This window comes from Phyllostomus discolor, chromosome 7, assembly GCF_004126475.2.
Source record: "Phyllostomus discolor isolate MPI-MPIP mPhyDis1 chromosome 7, mPhyDis1.pri.v3, whole genome shotgun sequence".
Taxonomy (NCBI): domain Eukaryota; kingdom Metazoa; phylum Chordata; class Mammalia; order Chiroptera; family Phyllostomidae; genus Phyllostomus; species Phyllostomus discolor.
The window spans coordinates 51216713-51231301 of record NC_040909.2 but is presented as its reverse complement, the minus strand read 5'-3'; the positions used below and the strand labels follow the sequence as shown (position 1 = coordinate 51231301).

Here is a 14589-nt window from a genome sequence, read left to right as displayed (position 1 = left end):
GTTAACAATAAATATTGCTACAAAAATATCCTTATGGTTTAACCTCTGATTGGTTGGTATGGAGTCACTGAAGCCAATTGTTTCCTAACTGACACGGTTGTGCCCTATGTTTTCATACTGTGATGAAGAATATAAAGTACTTTCCCAGCCAGGGTACATTCCTGGGTTGCAGGCCAGAACCCCCAGCAACCGCACATTGATGTTTCTCTCTCTCCTCTCTCTCTCCCCCCCCCCACCCTTCCCTCCCTAAAAATAAATAAATAAAATCTTTAAAAAAAAAAAAAAGAATATAAAGTACTTATTAACATTTCAGATTTCAGAATTTTATAAAAAGGAATAAGGGATATGAGAAACTTTAACTTTCACTGTATATATGCTGTATCTAAATTTCTTCTACAAGCACAAAATATTTTAACATTTAATGACAGAACAAAAAATAAACAAACTTAAAAGACAAAAAAAACAGAAAAATTGATCCCATACCCGTACCTTTCCGTGTGTTCTCCGTCACATCAACCCCAAACTGGATAATGTCACCAGAAAGAATTTCACATGGTGGACTTTCTTCAGAGCCTCGACTCAATCTCTGGCTATTTATAAAAGTACCATTGCTACTTTTAGTGTCTTGGAGTAAAACTGCAAAAATAAAATAGAAAAGGAAGAGCCAAAGATTAATAGCAGTAGTTCCAAACCTACATTAAAAAGAAGTACTTCCAGGCTTTGCAAACTGCTGAAAGTGGATTTTTTTTCCCCACTATCAATTCAAACCACTTGTTTTGCTAAGGTTCTTCTTCAATATATATAAAATCAGAAACACTAAAATTGGCAATTTAAAGTCCAGCTAGACAAATAGTACAATTATTTTGGGAAAACAGTACAGAAGGTCCTCAAAATGTAAACATAAAGTTAACATATGACCTAAGAATTCCACTGCAAGGTATCAACATATACTCAAGAGAACTGAAAACATTATGTTGTCACAAAAACCCCTACCCAATGTTCATAACAGCATGATCCATAATAGCCAAAAAGTAGAAACAACCCAAATAGCCCATCAACTGATTAATGGATAAACAAATTGTATATCCATATGATATTATACTATTGGCAAAAAAAGGAATGAAGTATTAATTCACTCTACAACATGGATGAACCTTTAAAACATTATATTAAGTGAAAGAAGTCAGCCATAAAAGACCATACATATATATGTAATTCCATTTACATGAAATATCCCAGAATAGCAAATCCACAGACAGAAAATGCACATTAGTAATCACAAGGGGCTAAGGTGCCAGGGTGTGGTGGTGGTGTGGTGAGAATGCTGCTAATAGGTATAAGGTTTCTTTTTGGGAATGATTAAAATATTCTAAAACTAGGTAGTGGAGCCCTGGCCTATGTTGCTCAGTTGGTTGGGCATCATCCTACAAAGCAATGGGTCACTGGTTTGATTTCTGGTCAGGGCAAATGCCTGGGTTGTGGGTTCAGTCCCCAGTTGGAGAGTGAATGAGAGGCAGCTGATTGATGTTTTTCTCTCTTTCTCCCTCCTTTCCCACCCTCTCAATAAATACATAAGTCCTTTTTAAAAATTGAAAAAAATTAAATAGATAGTGGTGATGGTTGCATAATTATGATATAATTTAAAAACTCTAAATGTATACTTTAAAAGGGTGAATTTATGGTATATAAATTATATCTTAACAAACCTGTTACTTTTTTTTAAGCCATCTAGACCAAATTCTCTTTCCAACTCACCTTGACTTTCTAATTTTCCTAGGATGTCTGGGTTAATCAAAGGAAGTGTTGTTTACTTCACAGGCAGGACAGATGGTCTTAGGTAACACTTACAATTAATAACTAACTATCAATTAGCTAACATATTTGATATGAGGACCAATACAACTTCAGTAAATTCTTTGTAATAAAGCAGACTGAAGACACAAGATTGGTAAAATAGTGAAACCAACTAAGAAGGTACTACTTCCTGGCCTGCTATCACTTAGGCAATCTTCACTCTTTAAAAAGGGAAAGGATAGGCTAAGCACAGGAAGCCTACCTGTTTATCACCTACCTATCCTAAAAGAAATCAGGAACATCTGGGATCACACACGATAGATTTACTAAAAAAGAACACACCAATAAAAAAAGATGTAGCTTTCTTTTGAATGTTTCTACACTCTTCAGCCCTGCTTATTCTAGCAACATATTTTCACTGAATCCTCCTAAGGAAAAAAGGGAAGAAAAAGTTATATATATATATATATATTGCAGAGAAAAGTTTTTATTATTCACTCTCCAAGAAAGGAGAGAGGCATGGTATAGAGAGATACACTAGCCAAAAACCCTAATTTTATTAAAATACATGTTATACCACCAGGACCTCAACTTAACCTTAACATTAAAGGTGTACATAGATATTGCTACCTTTATAGATGAGAAAAATGCTGCACAGGCAAGTGTTTTGCAAAGGTCACAGAGCTATGGAACACAGGAGCAAGGATTCAAACAACAGAATGAAAAGGACATCTTTTTTATTACTTAACATTGACCTTTTTGTTCATTTATCCTTCAGTCCTTCCATAAGCTCACTTCCAAAATGAAACACAACAAAGAATAAGCAATTTGCAGAAAATATGGAAATGACATTTCTTTTCATTAATTCTTAAGTGACAATACAAAGGTCATCAGGTTGTCTATGTCTATACATGACTTATTCTCTGTTTATAATTCAAAGAGGACATCACTTTGGCTAGCAGTTTGCATATTTAATTAACAGACCTTAATAAAGAAAATTGGGTTAATATTTTACAAGTCCATTTAACATTTACAGGCCTTAACATTTTATACAAGGAGAATAGCGCAGGCAATACACTTAAGTAATAACCCTTATCCTCAATTTTTTTCTACACTGGAATCTACTGTATAAGGAACTTTGTTTTTTGTTCTTAATAAATATATTCTTGGGGAAATGTGGTGATATCTGGACTCTGTTTTGGTCATTTTAGTAATGTGTGCATCAGAAACCAATAAAGGGAATATATTCAATTTACGGTGCTTTTCAAACTTTCAAGTTCTGATCCATTACTGTTACTAAATTAACTTAGTGGACTCCAACTAGCCTTCATTTTTTAACCATTAAACAGAATAGAACAGAAATAAGAATATATGAAATGAGGTTCAGTACTGTTTAGCAGACTTTGGAAACAAAAAGGTATGTGTGCGCCTGAACATCTCATGCTCATAACTCTTACATAACTCTAAAACCACAAAATTCAAATTAAAAAAATTGAAGCAATATTAACCTAGGTTCTTTATTCTGACACGTCTATATTACTGTCCAAAGCACTCCATGGTACCTCTGGCATCCATTTAGCTTGAATGTATCACTACATTAGTTGTTCATTCTTCCTCTGCTCTCCACACACCTTAGAATAAAGTCCAAAGTTTCTTACCATCACAGCCTATAAGCCCTAATTGGGCTCCTGGTTTCTGTCTCAAAACTGACTCACTTGCAACAATCTCTTTCCTTACCCTCTCAACACACTAATCTCCACTTATGCACCTGAGTCTCTGTGCTTGTGTGGAGCTAGACATCATTTGTTTACTTCCTGAAGAAATATTTTTGTTGATATGATTTAACCATCTGCCCTTGGCTACTTTGAAAGATTGATATAAAAGTGTTTCTGTACCATCTATGGAACATCTGCCATTATTCAGTATACATGAACAGAAGCTATTCTATTTAAAATCAGGTGAGGTTCCTTAAGGTACGGATAAACAAGTCAACTTTGTTTGCAAGGGACTGAGAAAGGAATGCTTACAGTAACTGGATATATTTGCTGTAAGTAATTAAGTCAGTTCTTTGTCACTTTCAATCAGAAATATCTTCTCTTTTTTGCTGATTAAAACGTTTTCTATCAGGCTCCTCTCACCCACAGAAATCACTTTGGCTACTCTAAAATATCCTGTTGAAGCTATTCTATGTTTTCCTAAGAGCCCACAGAATGCCAAAGCAGCTCTAGTGCTTGCCTTAGGCACCGGCCATTTACTTCAACACTGAAGTGTGTAAGTAGCTCAGAATTTAGAAAATCTGTAGCTTGTGGCCAAAGTTCAACTTTCACTGTGTTCAGGCTTAATCTTGAATTAATCCTTTGCTTCTCCCCTGAATGAATGTTAAGCTCCCACATATCAGGCATTGACAGTGATTCTTGAGCTGAAAGGCTGTCCTCGCCCCATGTCCTTTTCCTCATCCCTGGCCAATCACAATCACCTTCAATGGACACAGGCACAGCACTTCACAGATTGCATAATTTGTTCTTTGGCCTTCTGAACAGTAGTTAAAAATAAAGAGAAAGTTTCTGCTGTTTATTTCCATAAACAAATACATTTGAATCACTTTCAATTTTGTTGCAAACAGTAAATACTTTCATTTCCACTATAACAATAAACTGGTTTTTACTAATAAATATGGAAGTAACGGCATTTGAGGGACTTGAAGAGAACATTAAAATAGTCACTAGGTACTTATTGGCAGTATGATGGCCAATTTGAGAATAGAAGCTGAAAATGGGAAAGGTTACACCCAATCCAATAACAAGTAAGTGCCAGGTAAGTTCTGGAAGTTCTTAGAGAGGCACTGTGAGTCTCATAAATTCTTAAATCAACACCCCCAACAAAGCTGCCTTCCAGAATAGGGTTCCACACTGAGGGAAAGCTGCTAGGTGTGGAACAAAAATTGAGCAAAACAGGGACTATAGAGACAAGGAAAGGAAAGGCCCAGATAAAAGTAGAAAAGCGGAAAGGAAGTCACCATATGTTTTTAACATTTTACAAAAAAGAAAAAAACCAGAAGAGGGAGCTCTGTGACACTAGAAAAGTAATCCTGAATCATGACCTCTTCTCAAAGTCAGAAAAACAAATTTCAGAATTTGTTTTGAAAATAAGCAACAGAAAAATGTCAAGGTCTCATCCCATACAGTTATTTTAAGAAAAAAGAGACTGAAGAACAGAATAAATCCCTGCACATAAAGACAGAGAGACCCTGGACACATATCAAAATTATAACATACTATTTTAAAACAAACTAAAAGACATTAAGAAAATAATTCAAAAATGAAAAATATAAATCACAATTAATAAAACTCTAGAAAAGGTGAAAGAACTCCAAAAAGAAATAGAAACAAAGGAAAATTCATTCAGAAATGAATATAAACTGAAGGACATGAGTGCTTAAATATAACAAATAATGCATTAAGAGAAATAAAAGGTAGAAAGGAAGAAAATTTTTAAAAATCAAATAAATGAATAAAAGTGACATCAGCAAAATGGTGAAGAATGCAGCTATAGCTCCCAGACCCCCTCAGAAACTTTGAAAAACAAGCAAACTACGGTAACCAAATGTGTTGAAACTCTGGAGAACAAAGTTTCACAGAAGCCAATGATACAAATCAAGAAAAATGCTACTAAAATGGTAGGAAATCTTTGTGGCATTGATTACTTACCCTAAGCATCCCCTTCCCTAGTACAGGAGAAGTCTTTGATATGCGACCCTGTATTCCTAGTATGTGGACCCTGGTACCTGATTCTAGAGGGAGCAAAGCAGATCTAAATCTCAAATTACTGTGTCTATCTCATCTAACCTGCCTGGGATTCTACCTGATGACTGATACCAGGTTCTTATCTCTGTTTAGCCTAACTTGGAACTCACTCAAGCTAAAAAATAAGCAACTATAAAAAAAAGTAGATTTATCCCCATGAATCAAATAATAAAGTCAAGGGTACAGTTTCTAAGGAAAAAAGGAAAAAAAAAACCCACAATCATAAACCATCTAAGTTGCTGCAAAAAAAAAGGCCTGACAAAGTCCAATACCCTTTCATGATTAAAAAACAAAAACAAAAACTCGGGAACCTAGGATTAGAAGGAAACGTCCTCTGCTGATAAAAAACATTTATGAAAGCCCACAGGTAACGTAACACTGTGAAAGACTAAAAGCTTCCTAAGATCAGGAACATGACAAGGAAGCCTGTGCTCACCACTGCTGTGTAATGCTGTACTGGAAGTTCTAGCCAGGTATAATAAAGGCACCCAAATTGGGAAGGAATTAAGAAATCCAATACACTAAGTTGACAATATATATACATCCCAGTGTTCACTGCATGATTATTTACAATAGCCAAGATATGGAAGCAGCCTAAGTGTCCATCAATAGAAAACAGATAAAAAAAAAGATGTGGTACGTATATACAATGGAATATTACTTGGCCATGAAAAGAATGAGATCTTACCATTTGTGAAAACATGGATGGATCTAGAAGGTATTATAGTAGGTTAAATAAGTCAGGCAAAGACAAATATCACATGATTTCATTTACATGTGGAATCTAAAAGCAATAAAAACAACTTAAACAGAAACAAACTCATAGATACAGAGAACAAACTGATGGCTGCAAAATGGGATCATGTGGATTGGAAAAGCCACATGAAAAAGGGTGAAGGAATTAAGAAGCACAAATTGGCAGTTACAAAACAGTTATGAGGTTGTAAAGTACATCATAGGAAATACAATCAATAATATTGTTAATAACTATGTATGGTGCCAGGGTGGGTATACGACTTATGGGGGATCACTTCGTAAGTTATATCAATATTTACCCACTATGTTAAACACTTGAAATAATAAATATTGAATATCAACTGTAATAAAAAATTTGAAGATTCTGTGTAATACACCACTAGAAATAAAAGTTGAAAAGGAAAAAAAAATTGGACAGTATTAAGTAAACCTAAGTCAACTCACAGATGACTGATTCTATATATCAAAAATCTCACAGAAAGCAACTGGAGCTAATAAATAAATTCAGCAATGTTGCAGCTTAGAAGATAAACAAACATCAGTCATGTTTTTATACATCAGCAATGAAAATCCAAAAAGGAAATTAAGAAAGCAATTCCACTTACAATGACAACGAACCAAAATACCTAGGAATAATTTAACCAAAGAGGTAAAGACTTGTATACTGAAAACTACAAAATATTGTTGAAAGAAATTAAAGACTTAAATAGAAAGACATCCCATGTTCAAGGATTGAAAGACAGTATTGTTAATGTGTCAATTTTAACCAAAGTGATCTACAGGCTCAATGCAATCCTTATCAAAATTCCAACAGACCTTTTTTTTTAGAAATGGAAAAGTTGATCCTCAAATTCTACAGAATTGCAGTCAATCCTGAATAGGCAAAACTATTTAAAAAGAAGAACAAGATTGGAAGATGCACACTTCCTGAATGCAAAATTTACTACAAAACTAATTAAAACGGTGTGGTACTACTATAAAGACAGATATAGCCCTGGCTGGTGTAGCTCAGTGGATTAGCACAGGCTGCGAACCAAGTGTTGCAGGTTCAATTCCCAGTCAGGGCACATGCCTGGGTTGCTGGCCATGATCCCCAGCAACCGCACATTGATGTTTCTCCTCTCTCTCTCTTTCTCCCTCCCTTCCCTCTCTAAAAATAAATAAATAAAATCTTAAAAAAAAGACAGATATAAACACAACAACAGTCGAGAAACTAAACCTGTACATCTATAGCCAACTGAATTTCAACAAAGGCGCCAAGTCCAGCCAATGGAAAAAGAAGTTTCTTCAACAATGGTGCTGGGATAACTGGATAACACAGGCAAAAGAATGAAATTAGACCTCACCTCATTCCAAATACAAAAATTAACTAAAAATGGAACAAAGACCTAAATATAAGATCTAAAACTATAAAATATTTTTCATTCAATATTTCTTCAATTAGTTTTTTCTCCTCCGTTCTCTCACTCTTCTCCTTTCTCTCACTTTTCTCCTTTTGGGATTTCAATAATATGTGCATTGGTACACTTGATGGTCCTTTAGATACTATTCATTTTTTTCTCATCTTTTTCTCTGGTCCTCAGACAGAGTAATTTTGGTTCTTCAGGTTTTTTGACTCCTCTGATCAAACCTGCTACTGAATCCTCAGCATATTTAAAATAATTAAGGTCTTTGTCTAATAAGTCCAGTGTCTGGACTTCCTCAGGAATGATTTCTAACAATTTCCTTTTTTATTCTTTCTGTGAATGGGCCATAATTCCCTGACTCCTTGAATGTTTTGTAATTTTTTTTTGTTGAGAACTAAAAGTTTTGAATATTCTAATGTGGTAACTCTAGAAATTAGGCTCTCTCATCTCCACAGGGACTGCTTTTATTTCTTGAAGACTGTAGTCATCTGTTTGTGACTTTATATTCCTTGTTATGTGTTGTTACTGAAGTCTCTGTTCTGTTATCTCTGGTCAGCCAGTATCTGACAGAGATTCCTTAAATGGGGGAATCTAATAAAAAAAGGGGGTGCGGGGGAGAATTCTGTCTCTTTAAATCCAATTTCTAAAGGAGAAGCAAGTCATACCAAGAACCATGGGCTACCACACTCACAGCTGCCTGCCACAGGGCTGGAGAATGAAATATGATAGCCACTATGCAAAACACCAAAATTCTCAAAATTTACCATCATTTATCTCTTTAAGCATTCCACTGGATGCTGCAAGTATTTGACTAGACTCCCAAATTTCAAATTAATTGCTTTAGATAATTCATGCTAGTTCAATAGCAATGGTGAAAAGAAAAGCACTTTTTGAAGCTCCCTCTCTGCCATTTTTCCATGACATCACTCCCATTAGCCATATTTCAGCCTACAGTTTTTTTCTTGGGCCAACCAGTACCTAATCTATAATAATAGTTATCATTTACTGTCTGCCTGTTATGTACAGGTACTTCTCATCCTCATTACAATCCTACCAAGTAGCTATTACCATCGCCATTTAATAATTAAGAAGCTGAGGCTCAGGTGTATTAAGTAGATTATCCTTGTCCTTACGGCGATTACTAATTGGACAGTTATCCCTTCAAAAACTCCACACTGCCTTCTTCCTCTCCTACTTAGACTAACATTCTCTGGCCTTTGAGTCCAAACTTATGAAATCCCACTTTGTTTATGAAGTTCTCCTGAAACAGAATAGAAACAACCAATTTCAACTCTAACTCGACCTTTAAGGCAAATTATTCAGCCTATAAAATTTACTTGGCACCTGTCTTAGAAAGACTACACATTTGTAAAAAACAAATGCAGAGGAATTCTACCTGACAATAAACTAAGAATATGAATTAAGTGCCCAAATTCTGAGAAGCTGGTAAGACATATAGTTAGGCACAATCAGTTAGTAAGGATGCAGTATGTGTAAGGGTGGTGACCCAAATGAAAGGCACAGAGAGAGGGGTGGTGGAGGAGGAACAGATTACTGCTGTACACTTACAATAGTTAAGACCAGCCCCAGAGGGTACAAAACGCAAACAATGAAGGATAGAGTGAAGCTGTAAGTGAGGGCCTTGTGTATTACACTAAGGAGATCATGGAGTTTCTTAAGACAGAAAACACGACTAAAGGATTTTATAAGCATACTGATTTAGGGAAGATTATTCTAAAAGCTCTGACAATTGAGCAGCTGTGTGTAGGATGAAGTGCAGTGGGAGTCATTAGAAATAGGGACATCCATGATTTGTATGTTTTTGCCACCAACAATTTAGTTATCTTAAAATACACAAATATTTACATCCATGTTACATGCAAATTATTTGTTTATATAACCTTCCTAGCTTCCTGACTGGCCAAGTACTACATGTTTCAGAGGCTGGAAATTTTAAGTTGTGCCAGTGAACAGGAAATGTAAAGTTTTATTTATATGCTTGCAGGAAAACACATAGGAAAGTGATGAAATATTCTTGCCAAGCTAAAATTTCACATGTAAACTAGAAGGATCTTGACAACATATACCAGAGGTCTGGCAAATGTTATAAATTTGCCAGGATTTTTTCCATCTCCAAGGGACATTCCAGACACATTCATGTACCATAACTTTTTTCTTGTGGAGGCAGATCACAAGAGAAAGAGAAAAAGGATTTCTATCTGTCTACAAAGGAACAGAGATAAGACCATCAAGGACAGAGTAGGGAAGGTGAAATTAAAAAAAAAACTTTAAAAAAGATTTTATTTATTTATTTTTATAGACAGATGGGAGGGAGAAAGAGAAGGAGAGAAATATTAACGTGTGGTTGCCTCTCATGTGGCGCTCCACTGAGGACCTGGCCCACAACCCAGGCATGTGCCTGGACTAGGAATCGAATTAGTGACCCTTTGGTTCAGAGCCTGAGATCAATCCACTGAGCTACACAAGCCAGGGTGAAATTTTTAAAAATTTAATGAGAACATTATAAAACATACAAACCATAGCCAGAGTGATTACATCCTTTCAAAATATGCAATCAATTGTGACAGTCCTTCACTAGGATTTAGGTCAAAGTAGATTAGATTTCTGAAGCTCAGGAAGATACAAAATAAACATAGCATCAGAAATGACAGTTCTGAGAGGTGAAGACTATTGAAAGCCTACACTAAATTCTAATTTGGAGAAGATAAATGTATTTCCCTCATTCCAAAACTGATGGGTTGACAAGCAAATGCTAATTATGTTCCTCTCTAGTGGTGTGTTAATCCTAGCAAGATGCATCCAACTTTGTCTTGGAGCCTCCTACTTAGGTAACTGGTGTTTAAAGAATGAATATTGATTCCAAACTCAATCTTTTTAACCCCAAGAGGTCTCTAATTACCATCAAAGAATGTAAAAAATTTAATCCTAATATATTAAGATGCCATGCATTTTAGCATGTTAAGAATAAAATGAGGGGATATTGTGGTATTTTAAATACACAATAGTAACTATATTTTATAGGTCGCTATTTTCCTCACAAAATGGTAGCTTAAACCATCCTGAGATCAACCAAAACAATGAAATAATTGCACCACCACTCTTTATCTCTGATACTAAAAAAAAAACACCTCATCCATAGAATAACAGCCTTGTTTGCCATAAAAGGAAGGCATTGTGATCACATTTGTGGGAAATACAGAACAAGGTTACAATGTTTAAAAGATGTAAGCTTATATATTGTTTAATAATGTATACCATAGACTTGATCTAATGACAAGTTTGTATTGATTTGTACAGTCACTAAGAGGTAGAGGAGAGGGAGAAACTTTTAAAAGCATTTTCCGTTACTTATTGGCAAAATTGGCAAAACATAGGAATCTAGATATTATTTAGGGAAAAAAAAACTGCCCACCCATAAAACCATTGTTTGGCGAACAAATTCAATGGAAATGTTTAAAAGATGCAAACAGTAACATCTGCCCCCCAACACGAACATTCATAGCTTTGTTAAATACTTGCTTAATAAGGTATGAAAATAACCATGTGCCCTTTCCCATTCTTTGGTGCACAACCACTCAGGTTGCCATAATTTTATGTTTAAAATACCTTGGTCTTTACTCATGACTCTCCATTGTTAGTGACAATTAAGTCTTCAAGAGAGTTATCTCCTCAAGGCTTTGACAATTCACACATCCATAGGTGATTTCTTTAGATATCATAATTTTACTTTGAAAGAGAAAAGGAAACAAAGTCACTAACTCAGAGGCTATAATTGAGTAAATAGAAATAATAATGCAATTTAGGAAACATAATTTTGACTGAGATGGGAAATAACTATTGGGACCAAAGAAAATAAACCCCTTACACAGTTGAGTATAGTGCAGAGGCTCCCTTTTTCTGCCACCACGATTCAGATGTTCAAATACTGCCTACTCCCAACTATCCTTCATGACATCCACTGCTTCTCAGGATGGGCAGATAATGCCCCCAGTTCAGAGTCACTAATTCTTTTTTTTATTTTGAACTAAATTTAATTCTTCTTGTCTAATGATATACAACCAATTCTATAGAATTTGAGAATGTTTTGAAACTACAAAGCCATTTTCATACACTTTCAATCTTATTAAGTATTATAAAGATCCTATATGCTTGACTAAATAGAATATTTCCATCCTTATGATAGGCATGGAAACTGGCTCAGGTAGGCAAGGAAAAAATGTATCACATTCAAATTCTGCCTCCATTTATGGCTTAAACACAAGGCTTTAAACATTTTTCCCCAAGAAAACTTTTAGGGCCAAAGTGAAGTTTCTTTTAAAAAAGATCTTAATTTCTTTTACTACCATGAAAAGAAGCAGCATTTATATTCAGAATCCAGCTATACAGAAATTTTAATGACAGAGCGAAGCCAAATAAAAAATGAGTTCATTTTTCAATAGTGCCAAAAAGATACCATATAATTACAATAATCACAAGTTTTTTGAGTGCTTACTATATGCTTGGATAAGGTACTTTCTATGCACTCTTTCAATTAATCTTCACAGCACTCCTATGAGGTAGATGCTTTATTATCCCTATACTACAGATAAAGAAATTAAGACTAAAAGAGGTTAAGTTGGGCCTTCTAAAGCTAGTACTAGAGAGAAATGTACATTTTAATCTTTTTGATTCCAACCATTCTGCTTTGTTACTTATGTTTGTCTTGCAATTCTTTTCCACTACCTCTAATGTATTCCCAACCACCATGTGAAATAGGAAATGATTTTGTTCATTTAATACATCAGTAAATCAAGACTGACACATAAGCCAAGTGGCCTATCTATAGTAACAATGGAGAAAATAATAAAAACAATCATCAGGTCTTATGATACCAAATCACCAGAAAAGGTAAACTTTTAAAATTTCTTTTAAAGATGCATCCATTGTCTCCTTCCACCTACTTGACCCACAATTCCAGTAAATTTGGGTTTCCTAATTTCTGTGTCCATAACAGATTGAAGTGAATAAGCATTTGCTTGTACCAGGCACTTTACACATACTACTTCACCTAAGCTTCAGAATACTATGATATAAGCAGTATCCCACATGAACAGACAGGGTTAAGAGTTAAATCATAAGCCCAATGTTTACATAGAAAGTAAGAACAGCAAACAAGGCCTCTTGAAGTCCTCATGACTGGCGAATTCCTTGAAGATCAGGATCAACAATATCCCTAAGACCTTAACAAAATGCCTGCTTCATAGGGACCAAGTAAGTGTTTTAAATAAATATTTCATGAATGTAACATTTACAACCCAGACCCATTCCATCCTTTACCCACCATTTCCTGAGCACCTCTACTCAGGAAGGAATTCAGCCATCAGCCACAATCTAATAATAGAATGAATATGCAGCTATCAGAAGCTACTCAGAGCAAATGTGAAATAGTAGTAATAACAAATACTATCAGTAATAACAAGTAATACCTATAACCCTCTAAGGCAGGGTGTCAAACTCATTTTCACCGGGGCCACATAAGCCTTGCTGTTGTCTTCAAAGGGCCAAAATAATTTTAGGACTGTATAAATTCCTTAACTATTCCTTAACTATAAGGACTTGAAATTACATTCGGCCCTTTGAAGGCAACCACGAGGCTGATGTGGCCCCTGGTGAAAGTGAGTTTGACACCCCTCCTCTAGGGCATCTAATATATCACCAACTCCTATGAATTCTGATTCAGAAAAATCTCTTAATTCCCCACTGCCTTTCCCTTTCCATGTCTGCTCCTCTAACCCAGGCCCATAACCATTGCCAAGATGATGGCTATGGTTCCACACTCTCCACCCTCCACACTGATGCCAAGAGTTATTTTCTTTCTTTTTCTTTTTTAATTTTATTTTAATCATTGTTCAAGTACAGTTTTCTCCCTTTACTCTCATTCCAGCCCACCCACCGAACCCTCCCCACTTCCCTCCATTGTTATTTTCTAAAATACAAACTTGATAGCTTTATTTCCCTTTATAAAAGGACTGTTAACTGCTGCCTTCAAAATCTCAAATTTGAGATCTGTGATAACTTTCAAAATCTTGCAAAATGACCTCAATCATCCTATCTAACCCAATTTCCTATTCTTCCTAAAAGTACTATCCCTTCCACCCTTGCTTGACTACTAGCAATTCCCTACACAAGCCCCAAGTCTCTGCATGTTTGCTTATGCAGTCTTGGACCTGAAAAGCTGTTGTACCTACCTACACTCTTTACTTGTTTAAAGCCTTCTTTTCTTTCTGAAGTCCAGTTTAAACATCTCAACAAATAAGATTTCCATCTCAGATAACATTTCTCACTAAATAAACACCTAAAACAGAGACTCAAGGCTTTATTCCAACTTAGGCAGCTCACTCCCAAATCTCTAAATCCAAACCACACTTTGAACAGCACTATAATTCCATATTTTCTAATCTATTACATTAATTCCCTGTCAGAAAATTCCAAATGTACAAGTCACAAATGATTTTTTAACAAATAAATAAATTAAATAATTAGTATTCTAGAATGGAATCTGTAACATTTTGATTTACTATAACATAGGCCAACTATATTACATCCAATAACAATATGCTACATGGTTTAAATTCCAGCTCTATCACATTCTAATTTACTGTGTGACCTTGAGCATACTTCTTAGCCTATCTGAACATCCCTTTACTTATAAAAAGGTATTTATAAACCCCTATGTATAGATTGAGGAATATCAATACTTACCTCAAAGTGTGACAAAGGTTAGATTATGTTAAGCATGTTAAGTATTTAACACAGTATATGTACACACT

At 35.2% G+C, this 14589-nt stretch overlaps 1 protein-coding gene across 1 annotated transcript in view; it reads right to left on the bottom strand.

The window, feature by feature from the left end:
• The window catches only part of LOC114501907 (sarcolemma associated protein), a 156414-nt gene that overhangs the window by 95178 nt on the left and 46647 nt on the right, over positions 1 to 14589 (bottom strand). The window contains 1 exon segment of the mRNA XM_036030949.1: positions 490 to 636. Coding sequence (XP_035886842.1) covers positions 490 to 636 — 147 coding nt within the window.